Raw genomic sequence first — 26,666 nt, 5'->3', positions numbered from 1 at the left:
GCACAGCTTAACAAAGCATGGCCTTAGGAAGCACGTGCATTGCTGGGCCTGTGAATGTAACCTGATATAAGGCTAAAAATGCTCTTCATTTTTCTCTTGTCATACTGTGATATGTGCTGACATCAGATGTTAGTATGTGGGCAACACCAACCTGACTAAACATCTGCTGCTATTCAGTTCCTAAACCAAATGGTCACTGGCTGTCTTGGCTTTTTTTCCTATGCCCTTCTCCAATAATGGGAGGAAGAAGGAGCATTGCATGCCATGCCCTCTAAAAGCTTCTCACACACGTGCTTGTGCAAGCAATATGCTCAAATCTGGCTAGGTGTAGTAAAATTTCTAATTTTGCTGTAAATTGTACTAGTGGTAACTTTCTAAGCTTATTAACTTATGTTACTGTCCTTGCACTTTTTTCCTCATGGTTTAATGGTTTTAATAAATAAGCATAGTTAAAAGCTGTTATGGTACTGGACTTGAATCCATCCCTTAGTTAGAATTTCCAGCATGAATACCTATTAAATAATTTTCTATCTTATCCTTTTGCTATGCCAGAATGGAGTACACTATCCTGCATATGTAAGTCCATTTCTTGTAAATACATTGGTTATTTTTAGTATTGAAAAATGTGGTTTTCAAAGTTCTGTAGATCTATTACTAAGTATGCATGAGTTTATCTAAAATTTAAAATTTTCTTGTTTAAAGGTACCTGCTCCTATCACATACCCATTGACCACACCTCAAGTGCCTGTATATGGAATGGTAAGAAGCTTGATTTGTTTTGAATTCCTGAAAATTGAGTTGTCTCTACCAGTGGGTTTCATGTCATGAATTATGATGTTCAAACCATCCTGCACATTAAATGTGTTGGCAATAGTGTGTGAAATCTGGTATGTTTCTCATTCTGCATTGGAAGAGATGACTCTGGGGTTGATATAGCAGTGTTTTTTAAAAACTTTGACTTTATTCTCTGTGTGTCTATATTTTTCTTTTCTACTATACTTCAAATGCAAAAAGATGTATCTTGTGGAAGTAGTTTGAATTTGATATATTTGGTTTTGTGGGGTTTTTGTTTTTCTCACAGGTACCTCCTCAGGTTGGAGCTGCTCCTTTGATGGCACCTCAGACAATGATGTACACACAGCCTGGTCTAAGGCCAACAAATCCTTTTGCACCCGTTTCTGAAACTCAGGTGAACAGTGCTCTTTAATCTTGTTAATATTGAAGCTTCAGCCCTGGCAAACACAACCAAATGCTTCATTAAAGGCTGCAGGTGTATTTCTGCATGTGCAAGTGAGGGGTTCCTCAAGGGCAGCAACTTTTTCTGGTGAGAAGGTAAATTCAGATGATGGAATTGCAGGAAGCAAGGAAGAAAGTGAAAATCAGATTTTTACTTCTCACTGTTTCAGTAATAAGTAAACAGGAGTGGTGAAGGTATGTAGGTTTTATTCTCCCTATGACATTAGCTGGATACTTGGTTTACTCATGCTGACCAGAGCAGTGCTGGAAGCTTCTTCAAGGATCAGGTGATGTGGGAGGGAAAAATGCATGGACAAGAGATCATTCAAGCTGGAGAAACTGTACTCTTGTCATCCAAATACATTGGTTTTAATGTTCTTTGGGTTTTTTCAAGTGCCAAAGCCTATAGACTTAAAAGTAACAAAGCAGCCAAATAGATTCTTTATTCTAAAACACTGGGAAAGCATTTGTTATATAAGTGGCATTAATACATAATCTTTGTTTCACAGATACAGTTCATGTAGAACCACCAAAGCAACAAGATGTGACAACAACCAAATACTGGTAAAAAAGAAAAGACTGAATTTCAATCTTTCCATGATGTATTCCTGAACAGGGCAACTGCTTATTCCCTGTATAATACAATATTATTTTGAACTGCAATGCTTTAGAGATTCTTGTTTATAACAGTCACTGCAGTGTGAAGTCATGTTTGTTTCCTGATTTTTTTTTTTTAACTGCTCAGCAGAAAACTATTTTTATTGAGGTTGACTCAGAAGGTGCAAGCTGGATTACCATGTTCAAAATCAAGGAGAAGGTTACATGATTGCTCTACAACCTTAATCATCAGTGGATTACCTTAGGAATTGACTGAGAATGTCAAAGTTATTTATTTTGTTCATAAATTCTGTGGCTGCTGTAACCAAGACACAACACAAAATCAAGTTGAGCAATAAAATTTTTATGTGCTCTAATAAATACTCTGATAGAGCAGTGCTTGCATTATCATAAGGCCAACATTGTGTGAAATCAGACAGCTTTTTCACATTAGAATAACTTATAGTAATTTGCAAACTTTATAATGTGAGTTTGAAATGCTGTGAATCAACAAGACACATATTACACAGACATAGTAAAAATAATAAATTGCTCCATTGGTATGTCAGTATGACAGGGCTGAGTTAAAAGAGCCAGCAGCTGCAAGTCTGTGACAGACATGGGGAAATGAGTGTGTTCCAGAACAGCTCTTGCAGCTCCAGCAGCTGCACTTCACAGGTACCTTCTCTGCAGGTGGCACCTCCCACCAGGGGCTCAGGGGAGAGCAGCCTTGGGAGCCAGGGTCTGTCAGTGCCCCAGCACTGCAGCACTCTGAGAGCTTTGTTGATAACTGCAGTGGAGGCAAGAGAGCCAACTCTTCTTTCTAAAGTCCATTAGGTCAGAAGACTCAAACCTTGCAATCATGCTGACACTCATGAACTGGCAACTATTTTGAAATTATCCAGCTGTAGAGAATAGCTTGTGCTTCTTTTTTGAAATAAGAACCTAGTTGTAAACCATATAAAAATAATTATTTTTAAATGTGTAAATACATGTAAACTTTTAGATAGTTGTTTCTTTGATGCTGCAGTAATCTTCTTCTTCTGTAGTAATTTCAATATAAAAATGCTACCTTAAGAAATCCGGACTCTTTTTGAGAGGAAAATCTTTAAAATCAACTAATTTATGTAATATTGCTGTTCACAATGGGTCAGATGTGTACAGACTTCTGGAACTTGTTTTGTACTTAAGAATCTTCCTCCAGAACTGAAATTGGCTATGAAAATGCCTTGTATTTTTCACTGTCCAATAAAAAGTGATAGCATTAAAAAAACCCATTAGTTATAATTAAGTAGATAGAAGTGGGAACTTTTCCTCCAGAAGTTTTGTGGCAAAATGCAATGAAAAGCTCTCCTGTAAAATTATTTCTAATAATGATTAATATTAAAGCTGAGTTTTCTATTGTTATAATACACCTCCAGCATCATATGTCTTTTATCTTTGGGGAGAGTCTGTAATTGCAGAAATATCTCTCACTCTCACCATAAATGCAGCTAGGCCTGAGAATCTTGTCAAACTCTCCTGTAGAGAACTTCTAAATAAAGCACATTCCTCAGAGTGAGAACAACCCTTCTATTTTTCCAAATGCTTAATTCTGTCCAAAGAGTGCAAAAATAGTATTTCTTAACTCTATGGTAAATATTTTGCCCAATGAATCAATACAAAAGAAACAAAATAAAACTCCTCTCCTCAACCCTTGAAATCTGTAACTGCTGATTTCCTGGAAAATGAAACCTTGCAGACATTTAAAACTCAGTGTTCCTTGACGTATATGGATTTTCAAAGAATTTGGACTCAGTAGATGGTAGTTTAATGTTCAAGTTTGAATTACAAAGGGCTTCAAGCTTTAATCCACCTTTATTGGGTTGAACAATTGTACAATTTTAAGCCAATGAGTTCTTCAGTGCCTATAGTTGCCCTCCACATGCTGAGGGAATAGATGCCATTTAGAATGGGTCGTTGTGGTGAGGGGACTGTTTATTTAAGAAATACTGAATTCCATAGATTCATTCAGCAGTCAAAAGTCTTGTGTTCAAATTAGATCAGTCCATGTAGTTATGAATGTCTGGGCATTAATGGCAGAAGTGAGAGTGCTACAAGCAGGCAGTTCCTAGCACTGTAAGCTGTTAGGTCTCTTTCTTATACTGAGTTGTATAAGTGATAACATGTTATTTTAATAAAATATGCAAATAAATGCCTGGCAAGCAGTATATATTTGTAATAACTTTATTTCAGAGCATTCTGAATATCTGGAATATACCTGGCTCAGAAATGGATTTAGTACTGGATAATAGCTTGCACTACTTCTGATTTGCTCTGGATCTTTTAATGGTTCTTTTGGTCTGCTTTCTTGTAGCAAAGCTGTCTGATACCAACTTATTAGTATTAAAAAAGGAGAAACAGCCACAAAGTATGTTTTAAGAACTTTATAACCTGCTTTCTTCTGTTGCTTTGAAACACAGCTTGCAGCTTGATCCTTGTGAAGCCAAGATCACTTTGTACCTTCTCTCTGCACACAAGTGCACAGGACTGGGTTTTGCCCAACTCTTTCTTGTGCATGTGTTGGAACACACAAAATGGCAGAGTATGTGTTTAAATAACATACATGAGAAGTGAAAACCAAGGACTTAGGATGCTGTCAAGGCTTTTATGGCTATTCTCCACAAAAAAACCCCACTTTGAACACCAACGTTGTTCTTGAGGGTGACTGTACCAGCCTGCAGAAACTGCTAACAGCAGTTGTGAGGAGTCAAGAGAGATGTATATAAATGTGATTTTCCTTCTGACTCATTGGATCACAATCATGTTCTGAATACTTCAGGAAGCTGATGACTAAGATGTCTCTCCATGTTTGTCTGAACGAGGAGGAAGACTGTGATTTGTGCTGTACGCTTTGCATTATTGTACTTTAGTGGGTCACTTGAGCCTCACTGTTGGGACCTGGTGCTGCTACAGGCAGGCTGTCATGGAACATGCCATTGGATGGCTTCTGAGGGACTTTGGAAAGGTGGATTGTGTGAGGTCTCTTGGACTTGAACATGTACCTCTAAATAACTGGGGTTTTCTAATGTTCTCAAGATGTAGTTTGACTTTGCCTCCAAGAAGTTACTGATTTTTTTTTAAATAAATTTTGGACATGTGTACTAGAAAAATCTGTTCTGTGCACATAGTGGTGGAATATTTGTAGGTAAAATAACAAATGGACTTTTGTTTAAGAAAAAAACAAAACCAACAGCAAAAACCACACACACAAAAGTAACAACAGAACTTCTGACTACAAGATTGAATACAGGGTGTATCTATCCCCAGCTGGGTATTTTGATGTGTGGCAGGGATGGGGGGGTTACAATTAGAATAGTATGCACTGTGGATCGGTGCTTAATTTGTACATAAAAAGGAAAACTTTGTTTGGGGTAGTTTGTATTGTAAGGATAACATCTAAAGGCACTGTATCAGTCATTTATTTCCATTGAAAAGATTATATTTTTGAGCAATGGAAACTGTACATGTTATCATTTATACATTACTGATAGCTAGGACTATAGAAAACCTGTTGCTATGACTCTGAAGCTGTATCTGACTTGTCATTGATCTGTACATTTCTGCATCACTACTTTATGCAGATTCTCATAATCAGCTATTTAAAGAGATTGTAGTAACTGGTACAGTTACAACAGGAATTGTAACATCAAATCTTTCAGTATATCTCAGATGTGTATCCTTGTGATTAAGCTTAATCCTTTACCAAATGTTTGGCTGGAATCTTATCTTGGAGCAATGACAAAATAGGTGCTGGAACAGATTTCCCTCACCCCAACCCACACTTTATTTATTTAATAGGTCTTGTTTTGTATGTTATGTTTTCTCCCATAAACAGGTTTGTGCCTTTTATTGGATATTTATTTAAAAGGAGCTATGATAATTTAGGTTGCTTTTTTTCAGATGTATTCTTGTACAGATGTTCCTTTCTGTGAGTTCCTTCATTTTATAAGAATACAGAATGTGTGGAAAATATACTAGCCACAAACTGGAAAAAAATCTAAGGATTTATGTTCTATGAATTTTTTAAAAAATAAGCCTAAGCACAAGACTGGCTGTGTTGATATTTTAATTGTGGAACTTCACAATTTGTTAATATGCAAATTGTTCATTTTTTAAAAAACTGCTCGTATCCACATATTTGATGAAACAGGTTTTGGAAAAAAATAAACTTTGGCATATGCAAGGCATGTGTATATGTGATCATTTTTTGTGTTCTCAGGCTTAAGGCTTTCTATAATGCCTATAAGCCATGGCTGAATTAGAGTGTTTAACTGGCTTGTTCCTCCTCTGTGTTTACACTGGAGAAGAGGAGGCTCCAGGGACACTGTGAGCCTTGGCGGAGTTTGCCTGGAGCTGGATTCCTTCCCCGCCATCATCATTCCAGCAGTGTGGAGGGCCTGCAGCAGGGTGAGGACATGGGGGTGCTGCAGCTGCTCCTTCTTTCTACAGCAGAAAACTCCATTCTTAATAGCAGTATTTTTGTTTCTTTAGGTTTCAGAGATCTGTTTTCAGTTGTAAGCTTGGACTATTTAGTAGTTTATTCGTGTTGGTCTCCATCTCAGAGCTGAGGCCTGGGCAGCAGCAATGAGCTGCGGCTCGGCCGGGCTGCAGCGAGCCGGCTGTGAGGGCACGGGTCGGGAGCAGCCTGTGCGTGTGAATGCAGGGCAGGCATTACCGCTGATCCTTTCGGAATGGTTATTGTAGATTGTTAAAGGCATTGGCTCTATTTGGTTTGGCATCTGCGCTGTGGGATAGGCAGAGCAGCTGCGTTTAGAAACAAGGGCGCTTCCTCCGCAGGCAGAAGCACAGGGTGGGACAGGCGGCATCGCCTTCCCGCGACAGGGCAGGCAAGGCCCTCAGTCCCGGCCACCCCAGGCAGTCCCCGCTGCCGGAGCCTTCCCGTACATAGCGGAGCCCGCCCCTCTCTGCCGGATCCTTCCCTTTCATAGTGGAGCCTTCCCCTACATAGCGGAGCCTGCCCCTCTCTGCCGGATCCTTCCCTTTCATAGTGGACCCTTCCCCTACATAGCGGAGCCCGCCCCTCTCTGCCGGATCCTTCCCTTTCATAGTGGAGCCTTCCCCTACATAGCGGAGCCCGCCCCTCTCTGCCGGATCCTTCCCTCTCGCACCGGAGCCCTCCCTTCCTGCCCCGCCTCCTCACCCTCCTGGGCCAATGGGCGGTGCCCGCGCCCCGCTCGGCGCTGACGCGATGACGCCTGTGGCGCACGCCGCGCATGCACCGTCCGTTCCCAAATGGCGGCGGCCGGAGGCAGCGAGGCGGCGGCGGCAGCAGCAGCGGGCGGGAAGCGCGGCCCGCTCGGCATCCCTGAGGCGGCGTTCGTGGTGAGTGGGGCCGGCTGGGCAGCTCTGGGGAGGGGTTCCTGGGGAAGGGTCCCGGCAGTGGGGCTGGGCATCCCCGAGGCGGCGTTCATGCGGTGCGGGGCCGAGGGGTGGGGGCTGCGCTCCGCCAGCCGGGCCCGGCCCCGTGAGGCGGCACCTCGGCGGGCGGGCGGTACCGGGGGTGAGGGCGGCGGAGGCCCTGCACAGCTTCAGTCCGGGCCTTTTCCCGGGTGATTGCTCTGTTCCATCCCAAGCTGCCCGTGTTCAGCAGTACCGCCTTATTGCGCTGCCGGGCTCGGCAGAGAGCCCCGTGTGGGGAGAGCCCTCCGGCACGCACCGGGCGGGGCACGCCTGGCCGCTCCTGCTCCATGGATAACCTGCCCTGCTCAAACACCTTTCGTGCATCTTCGTCTCTTAATCAAGTTCTACACTGCTGAGAAGATTCACTTTTCAGAAGCGCCTATGTGTTCTTGAAAACCAGCAAATGTGTATTTTCTGGAAAACAGGCCGAACTTGTTTATTCAGCTTTAAAAACTGATTTACCGAGGGTTTGATGATTCTGTTGAGGGGTTCAAAAGCAGGAATCCGTGACTGATGCAGTGGCATAATTTCACAATCATCCGTTGTCCACTTTCAGCTGTGAGCTCACTCTTGGTACACAGTCTTGATTGCTGTTTTATTTCCTTTGATCGATAACTATTGATCACAGTGGTTGTACCTAGCTGCCTTGGGGATCTTGGGAAGTGTTGGATGTCTGCCCCATCCGATACTACTGCTTTATAAATTTGTTTGACTTGCATTTTGGTGTTTCTAGATGTAGTGCTTGTACTGCTGCTGTGTCTTGTCTGGGCATAGGACCTGACCAGACAGGTGCAGTGCATTAACTTCCAGTGATCCAGTTCTTCCTATTCCTTTAAGGTCTTTTAACAGTAATTAGGATCTGACAAATCCTTAGTGGGCTGGAAAACTGTTGCTTCTTCCAGCTAACTTCCTTCCATGCTTCATGAGAGACCAGCAAAGATGAAAGTGAAAGGGAAGAGCCTGTCTTCAGCTGCCCTGTGAGACCTCACTGATCCTGACAGAGGAGAACCTGTGGTCTCTGCTGACTCTGTGGTCAAGGTGGCCACCCTGGCAGGAAGCAGGACATAAACAGCCTCAGCAAACACTCTAAGGGCATCTGTCACATCCCTCATCCCATGCTGGTGGCTGCCTTTGTAGCTGCTCTGTTTGGTTCCATGTAGTTTCCTTTCAGTACCCATGTCTGAAATATCTTGTGTGCTGTGTCACATGGCTCCAAGAGTGCTGGGGCTGTGCATAAGTCCTGTGCTTCTCTTCAGTTCTTCAAAACCTTGTGGATCTTCATAATCTCTGGATCTGAACATCTTGGAAACTTCCTAATTCTCAGTTTTGAGAGGTGCTCTGGTCAAATACAGGTATGTCTGCAGAAGAGATCCTCGATGGTAATCATAGAGTACTTGGATGTAGATGTTAAAATAGACTTTCTTTTATTCAAAATAAGCCTGCACTGAGGAGTTGTAATGGTATTCTGCTCTGCAGAGTGAAAATACTACTGTCTTGAGGGTAGGTTTTACTAGAGCTTTTTTTATTTCAGAAAATAGGTTTCTATTTCAAAAACATTTAAAGACTTGCTGATCTCTTGCTTGGCATTTCCCACACCACATGCTGCATGGGCAGTCTCACTGTGGATCTTGTCTTCAGAGATGTTTCCTGTCAGTGTCTTGGTTCAGTAGAGGCTCCTCACGCCTTCTCTGAGGCCGTTGTTCTTACACTCCTGCCCCTCTCCAGGTTCCAAGTGATGTTCAGCACTCAGAGTAAGTAGTGTTAAGATGCAGGGTTTTACTGGATAACAAACTCTCAAAACAGAAGTTTCAGCTTGGTGGTTTTGAGCTGTTGCCCAGACATTTCCAAATGAAATGCCTTCTTTGTTCTGCCTCCTTCAGCAGGTGTGAGGCTGCAGGTCTGCAGTAGGTGTCTCTTGTCATGTTCTCTGCACATGCCCCCAGGTGATGAAGCTCTGCAGAGTGCATGCCTGCAGCTCTTTATTTGGGTCACCACTCAGAAGAGAACCCTAGGGACACGTGGGAATGGGCTGTCCTGCTGCACTTCAGGGCTCTGCAGAGCATTCCCGGGCCTTGGCTTGAGCTTTGCAAAATGCTGCTTTGCCAGTGAATTCTCTTCCTAAAAAGATACAGATGAGTTTTGGCAGGTCCCTGCAGAAGCTGTAAGTGTTGTAAGAATTCTGCAGTGGTGGTGCTGTGAACACACCACAAAGTGGGGATCCTAATGGCTTTGGCAGCCAGCTGTGCCTCAGAGCTGCTCTGGTCAAGCTTAAAGAAGTGACTGTGCCTCAGCCTTGCAGATGGGGAGGTGGGACAAGAGCCTGACCAGGCTTGGAAGCCCCAGCAGGAACACCCTGGGGGTAAATCTGAGCTCACCTTGAGCTGGGACATTATGCAGTGGCAGGAGATCACCAGTATGCAGGGGGCCTGGATTTACTTCTGGATTCATTTCTCAGCATCTTTGTTTCAGTACTGTCCCTGTGCACACACAGATGGCAGCTGAGGCAGAGCTGGGTGCCAGGCACGTGTGGGGGAGCTGCTGCCCCCTGCTTTTGCTCTCTGCCCCAGCTGGTTTAAACAAGCAGAGCTGCCTCCACAAGAGGGAGTTCCATTTCACACTATCCTCAGGCCTCACTTCCACAACACCTTCCCATACCTAACCCTTGTTTTCTTTGTTGAAGGCTTCTCTGGGAGCTTTATCCAGAGGCAGGAATGCTTCCCTGACTGTGAGGTAGCTCCTCCCTCGAGGCATTTTTCAAGCAGTCTGAGCTGTGGTCTCTTGATTTGGATCTACCACCTGGACAGTGCTGCCTGCTGCAGGTTGTGGAGTTCATGTTCTGCTACAGATTTCCTTTATGATAAGGAAGGCAGGGACTCCTTACCAGATTCAGTAATTTCCTAGTAAGTTTCTTTAGCCAGGAGAGTTAAGGGATCATAATGAGGGGGAGCAGCTCCATCTTTGGTATCACTTTAGTAACATATTACAGTCATTTTCTGGTGGGAAGCTTCTGGAATGGAGACACCAAGTTCAAAAGGAGGAGCTGAAGGGGCCTGTGGTAGGGCTTCCATCAGATTTTACTGAGCTGTGTAGACAAGGGCAGAATTACCTCTCTGTGGGGGTGGGGTTGTCTGGAATTGTGTGTACATGGTCTGAGGCCAGAAACACGTGGTTGATCCCTGATGTACCTTTCAGCAGCTGGGAACACTGGCCCCCAGCAGATGAGCTGCTTCCTGGGGTTCTGAAGGAGGCACATGCCAAGCTTGACATCCTTGCCAGCTCAGGCCTTTCTTCTCTGGCAGCTTTTCCTGCCAGTCCGTGGCTCTCACTGTCAGTTGATGGTAGGACTGGCTGGAGTTGTTCTCTGGAGGTTTCTGTGGCTTCCTGCTAACCATAGAAGGAGCTTTTGAAACCAGGCTGTTCACTTCCATAGTGCCTGTCTGAGCAAATACCTCAGCTTTCCCCCCTTTGCATCTTCCTCTGCCACAACATGCTTGATCAGGCTCTTTTCCTTCATCAGTTTTGTCCAAAATAGTTCATGATCTGGTTAGCCACAGAGAAGCATTATCCCTGCTTTCCAGGTAGGAAACCCAGGTTTAGCCATGCCCCGTGGACACCCACCCCTGTAAGGTGGCCCTTGACATCAGCCAGGACTGAAAGCACCACTAACCATGTTCTCACAGATATGGTTATGAAGCAATCCTTGCACCTGTCCCTTAATTCCCTAAAAAAAAAAAAAAAAAAAAAAAAAGCAGGGAGGGGGAAATGAAGAGATGACTAAGGAAAGAAACAAAATGCTTTGTACTTCAGTCCAGAGAAAAAGTTTACATTTCAAACCTCCTCTATATGTAGCTGCAGTAAGATGATAGCATGTCTGTGTCTGGGATTTCCATAAAACTCTTCTAACACTGAGGGTTTCTTTCTCCCCTTAAAGGAAGATGTAGATTCTTTTATGAAACAGCCTGGAAATGAGACAGCAGATGTAGTTCTTAAGAAGTTGGATGAGCAGTATCAGAAGTATAAATTTCTGGAACTTAATCTTGCTCAAAAGAAAAGGAGGTAAGTTGTAATTTTTGCAGATTTGGGAAATGTTTAGCACAGTTGTGTTTTTTAAATCATAAGTCTAGTGGCCCAGAAGGCCTTGGGATGCCAGTGCCTCTGCCAGGGCTGTCAGGGGGAGCAGTGCCCTCAGCTCTGGGGAGCTCTGGCTTGAACAGTGCAGAGTCCTGTGGCTCTCACTGTCACAATAGTCCATGAGCCTCAGAATAAACACACTGGGTTTGTTTTACCTGCAGGGGTTTCACCCTGTATTTCTGCTGAGGTTTCCCTGTCCTCTGGGAGATGACAAATATTTGGAATGTAGTGTTTTAGTGAAAGGGGGGGTGTTACTGTTCCTGTTGTTGTTCCTTGTGAAAGCTGAGTGGATTGCTGTGCTTCCAAAGCCAGCCAGCCTCGCTGTTGTGAGGGCCAGGTGAAGCTGGAGCTGAGCTGCCTTTACATGCCATGTCTTTCAAACCTGCTTTTGTAAGCTGGAAAAAGCTGTTAACAAGTTTTTAAATGGAGGGTGGACTGTATAATAAAAGTGATCACTTGTTTAGGAAACTTTGTGTCTCTGTAAAATAATAAATTATGACTGTTGTTAATTCACAGGCTAAAAAGTCAGATTCCTGAAATTAAACAGACATTAGAAATTTTAAAACACATGCAGAAGAAAAAGGTAAATTATTTTGAATATCTAATGAGTATGAGAAAAGCTAACTACCTTTCCACCCTAACAGAACACATTGCAAGAAATGTTTTGGAGAGCACACTTAATATGCCTTTATAAATAACAGAATTATTTTTAAAGGTATGTAGTACTTTTTGAAAGCTAGTTCAAAACCAGTTAATGTTTGTAATGCAAACTTCATTTTTAATAGTGTATAGATTGCAGCTAAGCTTTGACTTCATCTCCATTCTTTATAGAGATTTCTGTATTGTTTTTAAATATATCTTTTAAAAATGCATTATTCTTGGAGCTCTAACTTTAACGTTGAAGTAAAGTTATGTAGAATTCCACAAAAGTTAATACTGTATCAATGGCAGAAAGCAGAAAAGTGTGCTCTTTATTCTAAGTTTTATGTCTTTAACATATTTCCAGTGAAAATAACAATTGTAAATTTTATCATTTGTCTTAAGGATTCCACACATCCAATGGAAACCAGATTTTTATTGGCAGATAATCTCTACTGCAAAGCTTCAGTTCCTCCTACAGATAAAGTTTGTTTGTGGTTGGGGGTAAGTAAAATGGACCTTCCTCTGAAACTGTTTCAATAACTTATAAAAGACTTGTGAAGGAGTTTTGGTTGCTGTCTGCCCTGGTTGTAGTGGGCACCATTCTGTTGATGGGTGCATGGTGGTGCTGTGCCCTGGCAGCAGAGCACATCTAACCAGGTAACGTCAGTGTGTTAGTGAAGATTTCTTGTTCCATTGTTTTTGGTTCCTGAACAGTAAGACTTCAGAGAATTGTCTTTTTGCTCGATTGGTCTTTCCAAAAACCTTGTTTGTGTTTCCCTTACCATTTCTGTCACTTTTTGTTCAAATTAATGACATTGCCTGGCATGGGAATGTGCCCAGCAAAATAACTTAGTTTGGCAAGTAGCTTCCCATCTTCTCTATGTTATTTGTATTCAGCATCTTGCTTTCCCTTTTCATGCACCTTTTTAGGGAAAGATGGGATTTCTGTTGCTCACAGGTATCTGCCAGCATTTAGAGTGGACTTTGCACTAAAGCCTGCTGGGATCAGCATTCACAGCCTAGATTCCTAAGTACTTAAGCACTATCAGGTTGGAGCATTTTGTATTTAGAGGCTTCATTATATGTGGAGATTAACCTGCTGATGCTTATTTTGAGACTTTTAAATCATGGATGTTCCTAAATCCCAGTGTTGGCTGCCAGACAAAGCCTCTTGGTTAGGACAGAAACACTGGACACATGAACCATCCAGACTAATTGGACAGTTGCTCCCAAACTTTCCCACTTCTGTCATAAAAAGAAAAAAAATTCTGATAGCTGTTACTATTAGGAGACTGTCTTCAGAGTTCATAAACACTGACTTTCATGGAACATCCCAGGTTTATTTTCTAACAGAACATCAGAGAAGGTTCATCTTATTAACAGTTCACACTGAAAAGCTGTAATGAAATGCCACACACAATTAATTTTATTTAAGTGTTCTTGGCCTTTCTCCTGCTTGTTGCCTGCACTCTGTGTTAGGCTGTGTGTCACTGTTACTGGGGATCTCTGTCCTCCACTTGCTTTAGAGAGCAGCTTATCCAGCTCTGGCAGCTCAGTGCAGCCTTCTGTGGGATCCTGTCAGTCACAGACTGTGCCTCCATTCAGGGCACAGTTCTTGAAGAGGACAAAGCTTCATTGGTGCATTTTCACCTGATACTGCTCTATTATCTCATCCTGTGGTGGCTTCTTACTGAAACAACCATGTGTGGAATTAAAAACCATCACCACGGCATCAGAGAGGACTTTTATACCTGTTGTATCTCTAGTACCTGTAGTAGCTCTTGTTACTGACAGTGCCAGATGTTTGTCAGTGTTCCACACAGAGTCTGAGGTCTATCTTGAATCCAACAAAAACTGTTTCTAGACTTGTGTGGCATCTGAAAGGTGCTGCTAAGAAATGTAATGTCTCACTTTTCAAATACAGTGAGGATGAGATGCTAATACCTGAAAGGCTGAATGTGATCCACAGGGGAAGAAATCCCTTCTTGCTTAGCTATAGGAAGAGAGCTTAACTTTAAGTCACTAGGGAGATTTATCACTCAGTTACTGAAGGGGTGGAGGCCTCAAGTGGGTTTGGGCATTGCCTGTCCTGAACCTTGCTTGGCCTGTCAGGACAGTCTGTTGTTAACAGGATTAGTTTTGAACAACAGCCTAAAATACACTTGGTGGGGCTTAGTCCTTACAATGCAAGATTAAAAGCTTTTATCAATCTTTCTTTTTCAGGCCAATGTGATGCTTGAATATGATATTGATGAAGCTCAGGCTCTGTTAGAGAAGAATTTGTCAACAGCCACAAAAAACCTCGATCTTCTAGAGGAAGACCTGGATTTTCTCAGAGATCAGTTCACCACTACAGAAGTCAGTATCCTTTTCATTCATGGGGGGGAGGAGATGTATCTGAAAGCCAACATCCAGGTAACAGCCAACTTTCTGATGTATTTTTATCTTAGACTGGCTTCCTCAAAATTCTGTGGCACTTGTGAACTTAACTGTCCTAGCAATGTAATGGAATATTGTGTTGGCAGGGCTAAGTTGGAGGTTGGTGTGTGAGAGGTAACAAAACCTGTGTGTATGTCCTCATGAAATGTAGTGCAGTGCTTGTAACCCAGACTGGCTGCAGAGTGAGCTGGAAGGTTGGGTTGATGCCCAGGTGACACCTTAAAGCCACAGGGTCACCACAGTGACCCTTCCTCTAGAGCACATGAACTTTGTTCTTTGCTGCCCATCACAGCCTTTGCAGCTGCCTCCAAGCAGCACAAGCCCTGCTGCAGCCAGCAAGGGTCTGGCTTGGGCTGTGCTCAGTGTTTTTTAAATTTCTTTATGCTGTCATGAACCACCTCCTGGGTGTGTGGGGTTGTTTTTTATACTTTCTAGTTAAAAACTATTTTACTGAGTGTAGCCATTAACTGAAGTATTAGATTTAGTTGAATGAAGTCACAACTGCTTGTTCTTTCAGGTTGGTACTTGAGCTGTCTTAGTGCAGCAGGAGTTTGGGAGCCCTGAAAGAGGCAAATACAGCTGATATGGGCGGCTTGAAATCAGCAAAGATTTAGGCAAAACTAAAATTGTGTTTCTCTGCAATATCTTTTTGGATATTTTTAAAGTAATGATCTAAATACTGCAGTTACCAACAGTTACCAGTGTTCCTGAGAGCTGAAGCTCTGCACCAAGTCAGACCTTTCAAGAAATGGTTTCTGTACTGAGTGTTGTAACTAAGTGGCCAACTCTGTAAACTGCTCTTTCTCCTTTTTTAAAAATCTTTTTTTCTCTTTTCTGTTAGCATAAGAAAGCTGTTTCCTTAATTCCACACCCTCAGATATGGCTAGAGTTTATAATTGGGACGTAAAGAGAAGAAACAAGCAAGACCCATCCAAAAACAAAGCATAGTTTTTCCAATTTTAAATGTGGTTTCAATTTCCAAGTATTTTTTATTTAAACACCCCCAAACCTCATTCAGGACTGAGTTACTTTCAGCATTTCAGTAAATGGTAAAATATATAAAAACTAATGGTGAGCACCATTTTATTTATTTGTAAACTCAAAATTTGGTTTTGTGCATGCTTCATGAAATGAATTATTTGAAAAGGCACCACACAGTCCAGCAAAGGATTTAGTATTTTGATCAGACCAGTCCATCATAAATAAATTTCTACCTGAAAGCCTGTCTGAAAAGCTGAGGGGCATGTATGAAATGGAGCCTGACATGTTCACAGGCTAAGGCAATGCAGGGTTTTTCTTTCTCATCTCTGTACAGCTGATGGAGTTAACTTTGACTTAGGCTGGGAAGATGTGCAGCTGTAATGTTCTAGAAAACAACAAAAATAGAGTGGAAACTTGGGGTTTGTTTCATTCAGTTCATGGCAGCACCAGCCTGCAGGCATTCCTGGATATGGATAAACTCGTGGTCACTCTGGGTGAGCTGACTGCCTGTCACTGAGCTCTGAGCACCTCACAGGCAGCAGTTTGTGGTTGTCCTCAGAGCACTGGGAAGGGAGTGAGCAGCACAGGGCATGTCAGACCTGCAGGCCTCACCCCTGTTTTCCATACCTGTGCCCACGTTGGGTATTTCAGGGGAGGCGCTGAACAGGGACCCAAGAGCCCCCAGCTTGTGAGAGCCTCCCATTTCCATTCCCCAGGTTTCCAGTTGAGATGTCTGAACTCGGCCTCCAGGTGGGAAGCCTGGCTTAGGTCGGGATGGCTGACTGGAGCATGACCTCTGCTGGTACAGTTGGAGTATTCATTGGTCCTTACGAAGCCTTGCGAGATTGTTGCCTCTTACCTTTGCAGTTTCTTTCTAAAATGAAATGCTCAGTGGTGATGTCAGTGGCTAATAATCACATTCTGTGACTGAGAGTACAGGTTTCACTGCAAAATAAATGCAAATGTTAACTGTTCAATCTTCATGTAAGAAACAATATACCTGTAAATTTTTTGTACTTTTATTTCATGATATTAAAATAGTAAAACTAAACAGTTGTGGCAAACAGCTGGTTTTGTGCATTTTTCTTTGTGTGAAAGTCATGAATTTGATGTGTGATCTTCTGTAAGTGTTTCCCTCCCTTAACTGGGCGTGGGGGGATGCAAAATTCCGTGGAAGCAGCAGACGTGAAAAGTGTGGCTGCTGGATGCTGGTGTGAATGAAAGGGGGGGGAGTGTGAGTCAGCACATCTGAATTGGTGACTGAAAGCAAGTGATTCACCACACTGTGCCTGTCAGAAAGTGAGCTGCAGGGCAGGGCAGAGAGCAGGTAAACCCTGGTCAGCAGTAAGTGCCTGGGCTCCTCTCTTCCTTCCCCAGGGCCCTGCTGTTGTTTCAGTGTCTGTGGCTGCAGCAGAGGAACGTGGAGCCCTGCTGTCCTCTCCAACAGGTGTCTGCCACAGCAGCAGGATGTGGCACTGCTCAGGCTGCTGCTCTCCATTTTCCTTTTCTAGCATCAGCAATGATGGAAATGCAGCTGCACACACAGCCTGTGTTTCTCTCACTGTCTTTCTCTCACAGTTTTTTCTTCAGTTTGGATTAATGAGACCCAACAGGCTGTGCTCCTCCCCCCCAGCCCTGGCTGGTCCTAAGGCAGCAATTGCCTTTGTTGTGCACAACAAAACGACCAGTTAAGCATTTCTGCACAGCAAAAGCAGAACCGAGCAAAATCAGCCGAATGCCACTGCCAGGAAGCTGCTGCCTCGTGTCAGAGGGGACAGGATGACAGCCTGGAGCTGAAATGGCTCCTGTGTTCAAAGGGCTCTGTCTCCTGGGGAATGGGAGGTGGCTGTGGCCATCACAACTCAGAGTTTGGTGTTTCTGTGTTTGATCCGAGGTAAATAAAAAACCCCAGAACTCCCAGATGAGCTTCATGACTAATCCTTGCCTGGGTCTGCTCTGCCCTTTGCTGGTGCCACCAGACCTGCAGAGGCCTCCTGGAGGGGCCAAGGCTGTGGTGGCTGCAACTGCTGGGAGCAGGGGGTGGTGTTCTCTCAGAGGAGCTGGTCTGGCTTTTCTCAGCAAGGCAGAGGACAGGCTCTGCAGAGTGAGGCAGTGCTGGGAATGGTGGATCCAGCCCTGGCTGGAATACAGAGCAGGGACAGGGAGCAGGGAACACGCTAAGAGAGAATGGGCAGGGGGAAAGGGAAAAAAAAAAAAACACCAAAGTTTCTTTACAAGTTTTGAATTTCACATTATCACGTAGTAACCATTTTGCTAAATACAAGCATATTTTCAGTCACATACAGACAGCTAAATACAGCATTATTTTCACATTTCGTTACAGTGCATAACAAAGCGAGGACAGTGTAAAGTATGCTTTTATTCTGGAGGTTCTGAGCAAGTTCAGTTTAACATGCAGATTGTTTTTAACATGTGGTAGAGACCACAGAAAGTTAGCTTTTGCTTTTTTTTTTTCTCTTTTTATCCTAGAGTATAAGAGCTCCTGACCTTTAGCCTGTCAGAGGTATCACCTTCTGATTTCTCAAAGTCCCTCTAAGTCAAAGCATTAAAACCAGTTGTTAGAAAAGAATTCTTAGCATATCCAATAAGTTCTTCATCTTAGAAAAAACATTCCAAATTTTGTACAGATGAATCTACATTTCCTATATTTTAATAAGCTGTCTAGAAAATGCAAGGAATTAGAAAAAGATGTAGATAATGATTTCTCTATCATTTAATATAACAATTTATTAACTCTAAATAGTTAAGACCATGTACATTTTCTTCTGTACTGTTCCTCTTTAGAATTACAACACTTCTGTATTTAAATTGAAGATTTACTCTGAAGGCCAGAATGCACTTACTGGCTTAGGCTTTCTGGAATTTCTCCCTGGGAGCAGTAACAGGGAATGTCCAAAACCCATTAAATAAAATATTGTCTGTCTCATGAAAAGTGATCTTTCCCCTCTGGCCAGGTTCTCACACAGGGAATTACAGAATTTGACTATTGCTAAAATGTCTGATCCAACTCCTCACTGCCCCTCATGTCACACCCTGGCTCTGTGCCCCTGGGGGCTCAGCCAGCACCCCCAGACACACCCAGTGTCCAGCTGGCCACTGAAAAAGCTGAAGCAGCTGCTAGGTGGACTTTCCATCCAGGGAACAAAGAAACTGACCCTTTGGTACTGTGTGTCCCTGCCTTTGTGAAATGCAACTGACTGAGCTGGTCTGAGCAAACCCCACACTCTGCCCTGGCATCTGCCCAGTTCCTGTAGCGCTCCCTGCACCCACCTTTGCTCACCCAGAAACAGATTTTGTAAAGGGCGCACTTTACTTTCCATTTTAATCTTCGAGGCACTCAACCATAAGTGCCTGGCACTCACTGCCCTTCAGCAGGAGCTGTTGGATGCACCCACAGCCTATTCCAGCACTGACAAGCTCACCAAGGAGCCCCAGGCCACTGCCACCCCCCTCCTGGCATTTGCTCCCTGTGCCCTCCCAGCAGGTGCAGTGCTGCTGCTCCCCTGCAGAGCCCAGGAACTGAAATTGTTCCTAGAACACCAAAAGCAAAAGTGTTCAGGGTTTGGGTTGGGTTGGGTTTGCTGTGGGTTTGGGTTTTTTACAGCTTCAGTATGGAAACTACAGGTTTTTTCTTAATACAGAGCTGCCCATGTGCTGCTGCAAACTGTGAGAACGGGTTCAGAAGGAAAAACAGTCTGAACTCAACAGCAGTCAACACCTGTATTTCTGTAGACAGGGCAGATTAAAAAGCTGGAACAAATATTTTCTTTTTCTCTACTCAGAGGCCAAAAATAAACACTAGATGCTTCCTGTGGCTTTTACCTAATCCCCCATCCTGCCCATTGCAGTTTGGTGTATAAAGCTTTCAAACACAAGTAAAAACGTCACTATAGTTTTGTTTGCTCACTTTCAATAGGCTCAAGTTCCCTAATTTGCTACAGGAGCACAGTCACCCCATTGCACTTCAAAAGCTTGGGTTAAAATTTGGCAGAAGCAAAGCTTTTAAGTGGTGAATGGCATTCCCAGAAAACATCCACCTACATACAGCTTTTGTGACATGGCTGCCATCCCATGATGGCCAGCCTGAGATGGATCCTCTTTTGTCAAACTAAAACATGGAGGAAAACAAATTTTACTCTTGAGTGTGTCTTGAGGCTTTCCTTCCCACCTGCTCAGACACTCCTGCTGTGTGTTCCACCTTCCCAGTGCCAGTTCTCTTCCACAGAGGCCAAAACAGAAACTATGACACTTTAACAGCAGAAAGTACCTCTGGAAGCCGTTGCTTTCAATGCTATTTAACTTCTTTAAGAGCTAATCTCACCTTTTAGGATGTCTGATGCACCTGAGTTAAGCTTTTCAAGTTTTTTATTTTGTTGGGTTTCTTTTTTCCCTCCTTCCTTTCCATTCCTCCTTGTGACCTGGCTGGTAAGGTCAGCACAGTGCTGTTACTGAGACAGAAATGGTGTGTCCCACCTGGCTGCAACACCCCAGTCTTAACACATAACACCTGAGGACATGGTTCTCTCTTTATGCTCTTTATCACTTAATTCTGCTGGAAAGCCTGAACTTGGGGTACTTTCAAGGTACTCACCCAGGCACTAAATGAGTAAAAATTGCATTGAATAATCTCTACTGCAGCAAGAGTTGCCACTTAGAGTCTTGGTTCAGCACAGCAAGAAAAACATTGTTAAGGGAGGAATAATTTAAACTTTAATTACCAATCAAGTAAGTAGTTTTCCTCTTTAAACCCCACAAAATATTCTTTGCTATCAAACTAGGTTCAAGAACATAAGAAAGAAAACTCAGAAGTGTGCATACCATGTCAGTAAACTTCTCCTGTGGAACTGACCTTATGAGGAAATGGTATCTGTGCTGCCTTTAGACCTTCCTGGAAAGAAATAGCTGACACAAACCAAAATGTCCTCCTGCTTTCTCTCTGTCTGCCTGTTTGTCATACGACTGAGTATCCATCCTGTGGCTCCAAAAGCCAGCAGGGAGCTATGGGTTTACTTAAAAGAGAACATGTACAGTACCCTGGCATGTACCAGCCCATTCAGCTCTGTATACCCTCTCCTGTGTTGTGCAGCCCCTCATTTCTGCTTCCTGTCTCCTTACAACATCCACATGCACCCTCACTCGCTCTCCTTCAGGTTTGTAGCCCCCAGTTCTGAAAGGTTATTTGGAACAGAACATTTCTTTCCAGGGTCTGTCCTGGTGTCCAAAACAACACGGGAGGCTGTTCACAACGGGGGCGTGGCTCTCCACTCTGTCACACTGAGTTCACTTAGTAAAGAACGTTTGGTTAGTAGAGTTCATCACCACGGCCTCCCTAGAGGAGCTCAGCACAAGCACCTTCTATCTGATTTCACCACTTCTTCTGAGGAGTGCACTACGTTCGGGACAAAGCCGCTCTTTACCCCTTCCCATCCCTCCTGGATGGAAATGTCCCCCCTTTTCACCAGCTCGTAGATGTCCCGGGTCAGGTCGGTGAAGGCCTTCTCCACGTTGATGGCGTCGCGGGCCGAGGTCTCGATGTACCTCATGCCGTAGGCAGCAGCCAGTTTCTCTGCCTCGTGCCGCGTCACCTGCCGCTGCGTGTCCAGGTCACACTTGTGCCCCACCAGGACAAACACGATCTGGTAGGGCTGCACGTGCACCTTGGTCTCCTCCAGCCACTCGTGCACGTTCTGGAAAGATCTGCGGTTTGTGATGTCAAAGAGGAGCAGTCCTCCCACCGAGTTCCTGTAGTAGGCTCTGGTGATGGACCTGCAAGCCAAGGAGCCACAGCAGTGTTAGCTCACAGCTCTCTGAACACATGGCCTTTAAGAAAGCAGCATTACCACCCCGCAAGTACAGGGCAAGAGAAGGCCATCCAGGCAACGCCTTAGAACTTCCAGCTGGTGCTCTGTAGAGCTTGTCATCTAAAAGGAAAACTTATTTTGGCTTAAAGATTTCATGCTTGGGTAACTGCCCCACATTATGGCTCTCTTCAAAATGCCCCCCATCATTTTATTCTCTCATGGATTTCTCTATGTCTCTGGCTGTTGAGTCCCACCCCATCATGTCAGTTCTCTCTGGACACCTCATCTAACCCATGGGTTTAGAAGCACTGTGACAAATCAAAGGATTCAACTGGAACCAAACACCCCCTCTCTGACAGCCACATAAAAGCAGGAGGTCAGAGATCTGGAAAGGCTGACCATGGGGTTGTAGCTCTCCTCCATATACCCAGAGCCCTGGGATAGAGACATCCACCCATCCCTACAGCTTCTTCCTCTACACAACTGGATGAAAGTGACATTGCAGTGACGGGACACTGGTACTGATCATGGCACTGACCAAGAAACAGCAAAATAATACAAGAGCTTCCAAGGAGAAGCTGCATGAACACTGGTCATTTTCCTGCCAAATACTGACATTAAATAGTCACCAAAAAGACCTGGAACTGCAGGCTGGAAAATGAAGGACATGTCCCACAGCTCTTCTGAGCCAGGCCAGCCCCAGGCAGCCAGAAGCAGCACAGGAAATCAATCAGCAAACACGAATGGAGCAAAGCTGAGGCCATGGGGCTAAAGCAGAGCTACAGTTCAGTGACTGCTACACAAGGGGAAACCAAGAAGCTGATGAACAGTGGTGTTTCTGCAAGTCATGGATTTGCTCTAAATCCAGAAGCAACGATCGATTTCAGTCCCTGGAGGAATTCACACCCAGGCCTGAACTTTCCTTGCTGGAGTAATACAAGCACTGCTGCATTTTTACCTTAGGACAGTCTTTTTTTGGCTATGCAAGACTGTTGTTAGGTGCCATTTGGTCCTGTAGTGTGTGTATCTGTCAAAATTGCCCCAAGAAAAGATGAACAACAGTTTTCAAGAATTGTTTTATCGACAAACATAGTGATGGGTGAAAATTCACAGACAAAACTGAAGAAAGCCAGTAGCAGGGGGAAAAACATAGTTGGCAATGTCTGGATAATTTTTCCTCTCCAACTGTTTGGCTTAGGGACAATAGTCACTCTGCACATTTGGCACTGAGGGAACTAGATCTGCCTTTTGCTATCTGGCCAGCTGCAAACAGATATTGGCACTTTGAATTCACCCCAACACTGTCACAGACATTTCTGCTTCTCCCTTGTGTTCTGTGCCATCAGCCCTGGCTCCTCCTGCCAGCAACAACAATGCCCCAGGTACTTCTGAAAGACATGATGGGATCTAAGCTGAATGCTGCTCAAGGTAAAATTAGGTGAAGGTCTCAGTGCCTTTTCTTAAAGCCTTTGCCACAACTATTTTCCTCACCAATCTGCAGGAGGCAAAGCCTATTGCCTTCATGCTGCACATCCCTCCCCAATTCCCTTCTGAGGTCTCTACCTTCCCTCTCTTGCCACCCACACACTGACCAGAGCAGAACAGGGACTTGCAGCTACTTTGGCCAAGTTTTAACACACGGACAATGTCTGGGAACTGTCCCCTGCTCTGTACCCATGGTGGGACTCCTGCAGCCAGGGCCTGTTTGTTTGAGTATTCCCCTTTGAGCCAAGGCAGAGCTGCTGGCTGGGAGGAAACAGCTCTTCTGTAGGTGGTGGGACACAGCTCCAGGGAGAGAGGGCTGACAGGCTTTTGCTTTTGCTAGCATTACACAACATCACGTTTCTGACAAGGGAACAGCAGTATCTGAGCAACGAGAGATGGGCAAAACCTGCTGGGTCTGGCAAGAATTGGACCCTGCTCTTCTACAGCTCCAAAGCAGCCTCAACACTGCCCCAGGCAGCGTGTGCTGGGGCCTGGTCTGGCAAAATAGAGTGGCACATGTTTAACTGTAATTTAAGCCTTGACTGCACAGAAATTGCTACTAATTTATGGAGAGTGAAAGAGCTCACAACAGGGGGTCAGGAAGAGCAAAATTGTAACACAGCTGCTGCTCAGAGAATGCCAAGGTGTTTTCAAAATAACTACAGTGGTTTTGTCCTCGTGGGGCAGCTGTTAAACTATGTAAATCAGACTGGAAATGCTCAGATCTGAAAACGGGGAGCTCATTCTTACAGATTTCCCTCCTCAAAAACTCCCTGTGCTTGACAAATGACAAAAAAAGTTTCAGGTTTCTGGAGAGTACCTTCTCCATTGTGCTTCTTGCCTATGATAAGTCCAAGGGGCTTTGGCTTATTCCAGTAACAGCTAATTCTTGTCTCTGGCCAAGAAACATTCCTTGTAGGAGGAGCCAAGAGTTGTCTTCATGGGGCACAATTTGTCACACAGAGCTAAGAGCAATTTGAAAGGGATAAACACAAACCAGATTTTACCTTATATTTCTTTTTCCACATTTCAGAGTGATCCATAAAGGCCGCTGGCTTTGCTCCAGCTTTTCACATTTGGGAATTCGAGTCTGCACTTTGGCAAGGGCGTTTCAAAGTTGCACAGTGGGGTTTTTTTTACTGTCACTGACCACTCCTGCCCCTTGCATCCTTCCTGCCTTTGCAGGCTGCTGCCCAGGGCAGCAGTGCAGCTGCCCTTGCTCTGAAGGTCACCAGCTCATCCTGCTGACACCCCCAGTGCAGGGCTGGGTCAGCCCAGCACCGAGGGCCAGCAGCCTCCAGGGCCCTGGAGTTCCTGATGTGCAAAGGAAAGGAAATTGAAGCCATCCGAGAGCTCTTGCTCCTCACAGCAACGGCAGAACAGGGCACAGCGCTCAGGTGTTTTCTAGAGACCTCAGCCAGAGAGCCAAAGCTGGGAGCTGATGCAACTGCAAGCTAAAGCACCTCCTCTCTCAGCAGAATAAAGCAGCAGCTCCTTGCCTGCAAGGCATCAAGGCAGCAGAGGAAAATCCTGTCAGTGGATAAGGACCAACTACTGCACATCCTGGGCCAGATGCCAGTGCCACAGATGCGAGGGAAGGTGGTGAGAGGGGTGGGGTCGGGGAGTTTTCATCTACTGAATGAAACCAAAACATTCCTCAGGCGAGTCATTACAGCACAGACGTAGAAGCTCTGTGATGCTGCACAGAGATGTGGAACACAGGAAGTGATCCCAAGGGAGCAGGATGGAGGAGAGGATCAGGGTTAAAGACACATGAAAAACACAGACAAAAAACAGGAGGCCAGGAGCTGCGGGTACACTCACACACCTTCAAAATGAGCACTGTGAGCAGCAGGTCTGAGCTCCTCTCTGGCTGGGGCCGAGCCTGCTCCAGCCAGGGCTGCTGGTTTTCCCACACAGTCCTGTGGGAAACTTGGCATGGTCCCACAAGCTGCCTTTATTTCACTTCATCCAGACTTGGTTACTGTTGCTTAAGCCCCCAGATTGTCTGTGCCCATGCAGCGCTGGCACTCTCCAGAGAGCACCTGTCATCCCTGCACAGCCACAGCCAAACGTTTGTCCCGACCTTTCTCTGTCCTACGGAGGAGAGCTGAGCTCTGCTGTCGCAGCACAGCACCCAAACGCATTTTCCACTGCGTTCCGTAGTGTTCGCCTGGGAAACATCCCGGCCCCTGCCTCCGCACCGGGGGAAGCAGGGAAGCAGGCGCTCTCCCTGCCAGCAGCATCCGCCGATGCAAGGACAGCTCCAGGCTGGCAAAGCGCGGACCCAGCGCTGCCTCGGGCCTCGTATCCCCCCCAGCGGCGGCGGAGCCGCCCCTCGCTATCCACACCTGCACATCCCGCACACCTGCACATCCCGCACACCTGCCTGCAGCCATCTGGGTCGGACACGGGTCCCAGGGATGGGGGAAGGATGCGGGGGAGGATGGGGGGCACAAAAGGTGCCAATTTGACTCTTCTTTGTCTCGTTTCCGCACGCCTCGCCCGGCCGCGGGACCCCCCCCCGCAGCCCCCGGCCCCGCGCCGCGGGTCTCACCGGAACCGCTCCTGCCCGGCCGTGTCCCAGATCTGCAGCTTGATCCTCTTGCCAGGCTCGATCTCCACCAGCCTGGAGAAGAAATCCACGCCCACGGTGGGGTCGGAGATCTGGGCGAAGCGGCCCTCGGTGAAGCGGCGGATGAGGCAGGACTTGCCCACGGTGGAGTCGCCGATGACGATCAGGCGGAACTGGTACAGCCAGATCGCCTCCATGCTGCCGCCGGCCCTCAGCGCCCGCCCGCCGCCGCCGCCGCGCCGCCCATGCCCGGCCCGGGCCCGGGGCCGGCCGCGGCCGCGCCGCTCAGGCGGGGCCCATGGCGGGACCTGCGCGGCTGCCGCGGGCCCGTCACCACCTCCGCATCCCGCCGAGCCCCGCCGAGCCCCCGCCGCCTCCGCTGCTCCCTACGCGGGCCCGGGGAGGCCCCGGAGCCGCCGAACCCGCGCTGGAGCCCGGCCTGAGTCCCTGCCCGCTGCCGCGGAACCGCGCTCGCCCCGCCGCTCCCCGCCCGAGCCGGAGCCGGGGTGCGGGATGGGGGATGCGGGATGCGGGATGGGTGATGCGGGATGGGGATGCGGGATGCGGGATGGAGGATGCGGGATGGGGGATGCGGGATGGAGGATGGGGGATGCGGGATGGGGATGCGGGATGGGTGCGGGGTGCGGGCTGCAGGCGCGGCCGGCGCGGTGCCGGTGATGCAATGGCGGCCGCGCGGTACCGCACTGCCGGGAGGAGCCGCCAGCCCCGGAACGCGGCGGTGCGGGAGCCGGGCGGGGCGGGGCGGGGCGGGACCGTGCGGGGCGGCCGGGCAGCCCTGGCCGAGGGCACCGGAGCGATCCCCGGCACCGGGAGAGGCTGTGCTGAGCCCATGGCTGGGGAGAGCTCATCTTCCTCGGCGCTCCGCCAAGGGAAAGGGGGAGTCGAGCAAGGTGCGCATCACCTTTCTGTGTTTTAAACCCGAGACTCGTTTCTGGAGAGATTCAGGCTCCTCGCTACTGCACTGGGGGCTCCGTTCCCACTGAAATCTGCCGGAGGAGCCAAGTGCTCCTGGCACTTCTGGAGAGCATCGGTACCGCCCCAGGGTCACCTGCACCGCACCAGCCTCTCTGGAAAGGGACACTGGTAACAGGAGGCGTCCTGCTCACCAAACCCAACAAGTACACATGCTCACACATACCTGTGTGTCTGTATATATACATATATATATATATATCGTGTGTGTGTATACCATATGTGTACAGTCTCAAAAATTAGTAATTATGGACATTAAATACCCAGCAATCTAAATACCACAAGTCTTAAATGCATTTCCC

The 26,666-nt window shown here is 46.1% G+C and overlaps 3 protein-coding genes across 7 annotated transcripts in view; 2 read left to right on the top strand and 1 right to left on the bottom strand.

The window, feature by feature from the left end:
- The window catches only part of LOC118698556 (phosphatidylinositol-binding clathrin assembly protein-like), a 29,050-nt gene extending 22,992 nt beyond the window's left edge, over window positions 1–6,058 (top strand). For 2 of the 5 annotated variants that reach the window (XM_036401919.2, XM_036401916.2), the window contains 4 exons: window positions 553–576; window positions 703–759; window positions 1,082–1,189; window positions 1,746–6,058. In XM_036401919.2, the coding sequence (XP_036257812.1) occupies window positions 553–576; window positions 703–759; window positions 1,082–1,189; window positions 1,746–1,760 (204 nt within the window). In that variant the 3' untranslated portion in view covers window positions 1,761–6,058. The remainder of the gene's footprint in view (window positions 1–552; window positions 577–702; window positions 760–1,081; window positions 1,190–1,745) is intronic. The other 3 variants (XM_036401920.2, XM_036401918.2, XM_036401917.2) reach the window with 2 other exon arrangements.
- A 1,049-nt stretch (window positions 6,059–7,107) lies between these two features.
- Window positions 7,108–16,553, top strand: VBP1 (VHL binding protein 1). Its single transcript, XM_036401892.2, has 6 exons — window positions 7,108–7,218; window positions 11,228–11,352; window positions 11,944–12,010; window positions 12,472–12,570; window positions 14,293–14,431; window positions 15,386–16,553. Exons 1-6 carry the CDS (start codon window positions 7,129–7,131, stop codon window positions 15,454–15,456), a joined length of 591 nt encoding a protein of 196 aa, XP_036257785.1. The 5' UTR covers window positions 7,108–7,128; the 3' UTR covers window positions 15,457–16,553.
- A 1,162-nt stretch (window positions 16,554–17,715) lies between these two features.
- On the bottom strand, window positions 17,716–25,748 carry RAB39B (RAB39B, member RAS oncogene family). The gene is made up of 2 exons (XM_036401893.2): window positions 25,354–25,748; window positions 17,716–21,276 (listed from the first exon to the last, which is right to left on the bottom strand). Exons 1-2 carry the CDS (start codon window positions 25,566–25,568, stop codon window positions 20,850–20,852), a joined length of 642 nt encoding a protein of 213 aa, XP_036257786.1. The 5' UTR covers window positions 25,569–25,748; the 3' UTR covers window positions 17,716–20,849.
- Window positions 25,749–26,666: the final 918 nt, after the last annotated feature.

This window comes from Molothrus ater, chromosome 14 (genome assembly GCF_012460135.2).
Source record: "Molothrus ater isolate BHLD 08-10-18 breed brown headed cowbird chromosome 14, BPBGC_Mater_1.1, whole genome shotgun sequence".
Taxonomy (NCBI): domain Eukaryota; kingdom Metazoa; phylum Chordata; class Aves; order Passeriformes; family Icteridae; genus Molothrus; species Molothrus ater.
The sequence above is the reverse complement of the archived record's forward strand: the minus strand, read 5'-3'. Positions and strand labels throughout refer to the sequence as shown.

Coding starts and splice junctions, on each gene's coding strand:
- VBP1 (XM_036401892.2), top strand. CDS start 7,129: ATGGCGGCGGCCGGAGGCAGCGAGGCGGCGGCGGCAGCAGCAGCGGGC. Junction 12,011..12,471: donor AACACATGCAGAAGAAAAAG/GTAAATTATTTT, acceptor ATTTGTCTTAAG/GATTCCACACATCCAATGGA. Junction 12,571..14,292: donor AAGTTTGTTTGTGGTTGGGG/GTAAGTAAAATG, acceptor TTTCTTTTTCAG/GCCAATGTGATGCTTGAATA.
- RAB39B (XM_036401893.2), bottom strand. CDS start 25,568: ATGGAGGCGATCTGGCTGTACCAGTTCCGCCTGATCGTCATCGGCGAC. Junction 21,277..25,353: donor GCCGGGCAGGAGCGGTTCCG/GTGAGACCCGCG, acceptor CTTGGCTTGCAG/GTCCATCACCAGAGCCTACT.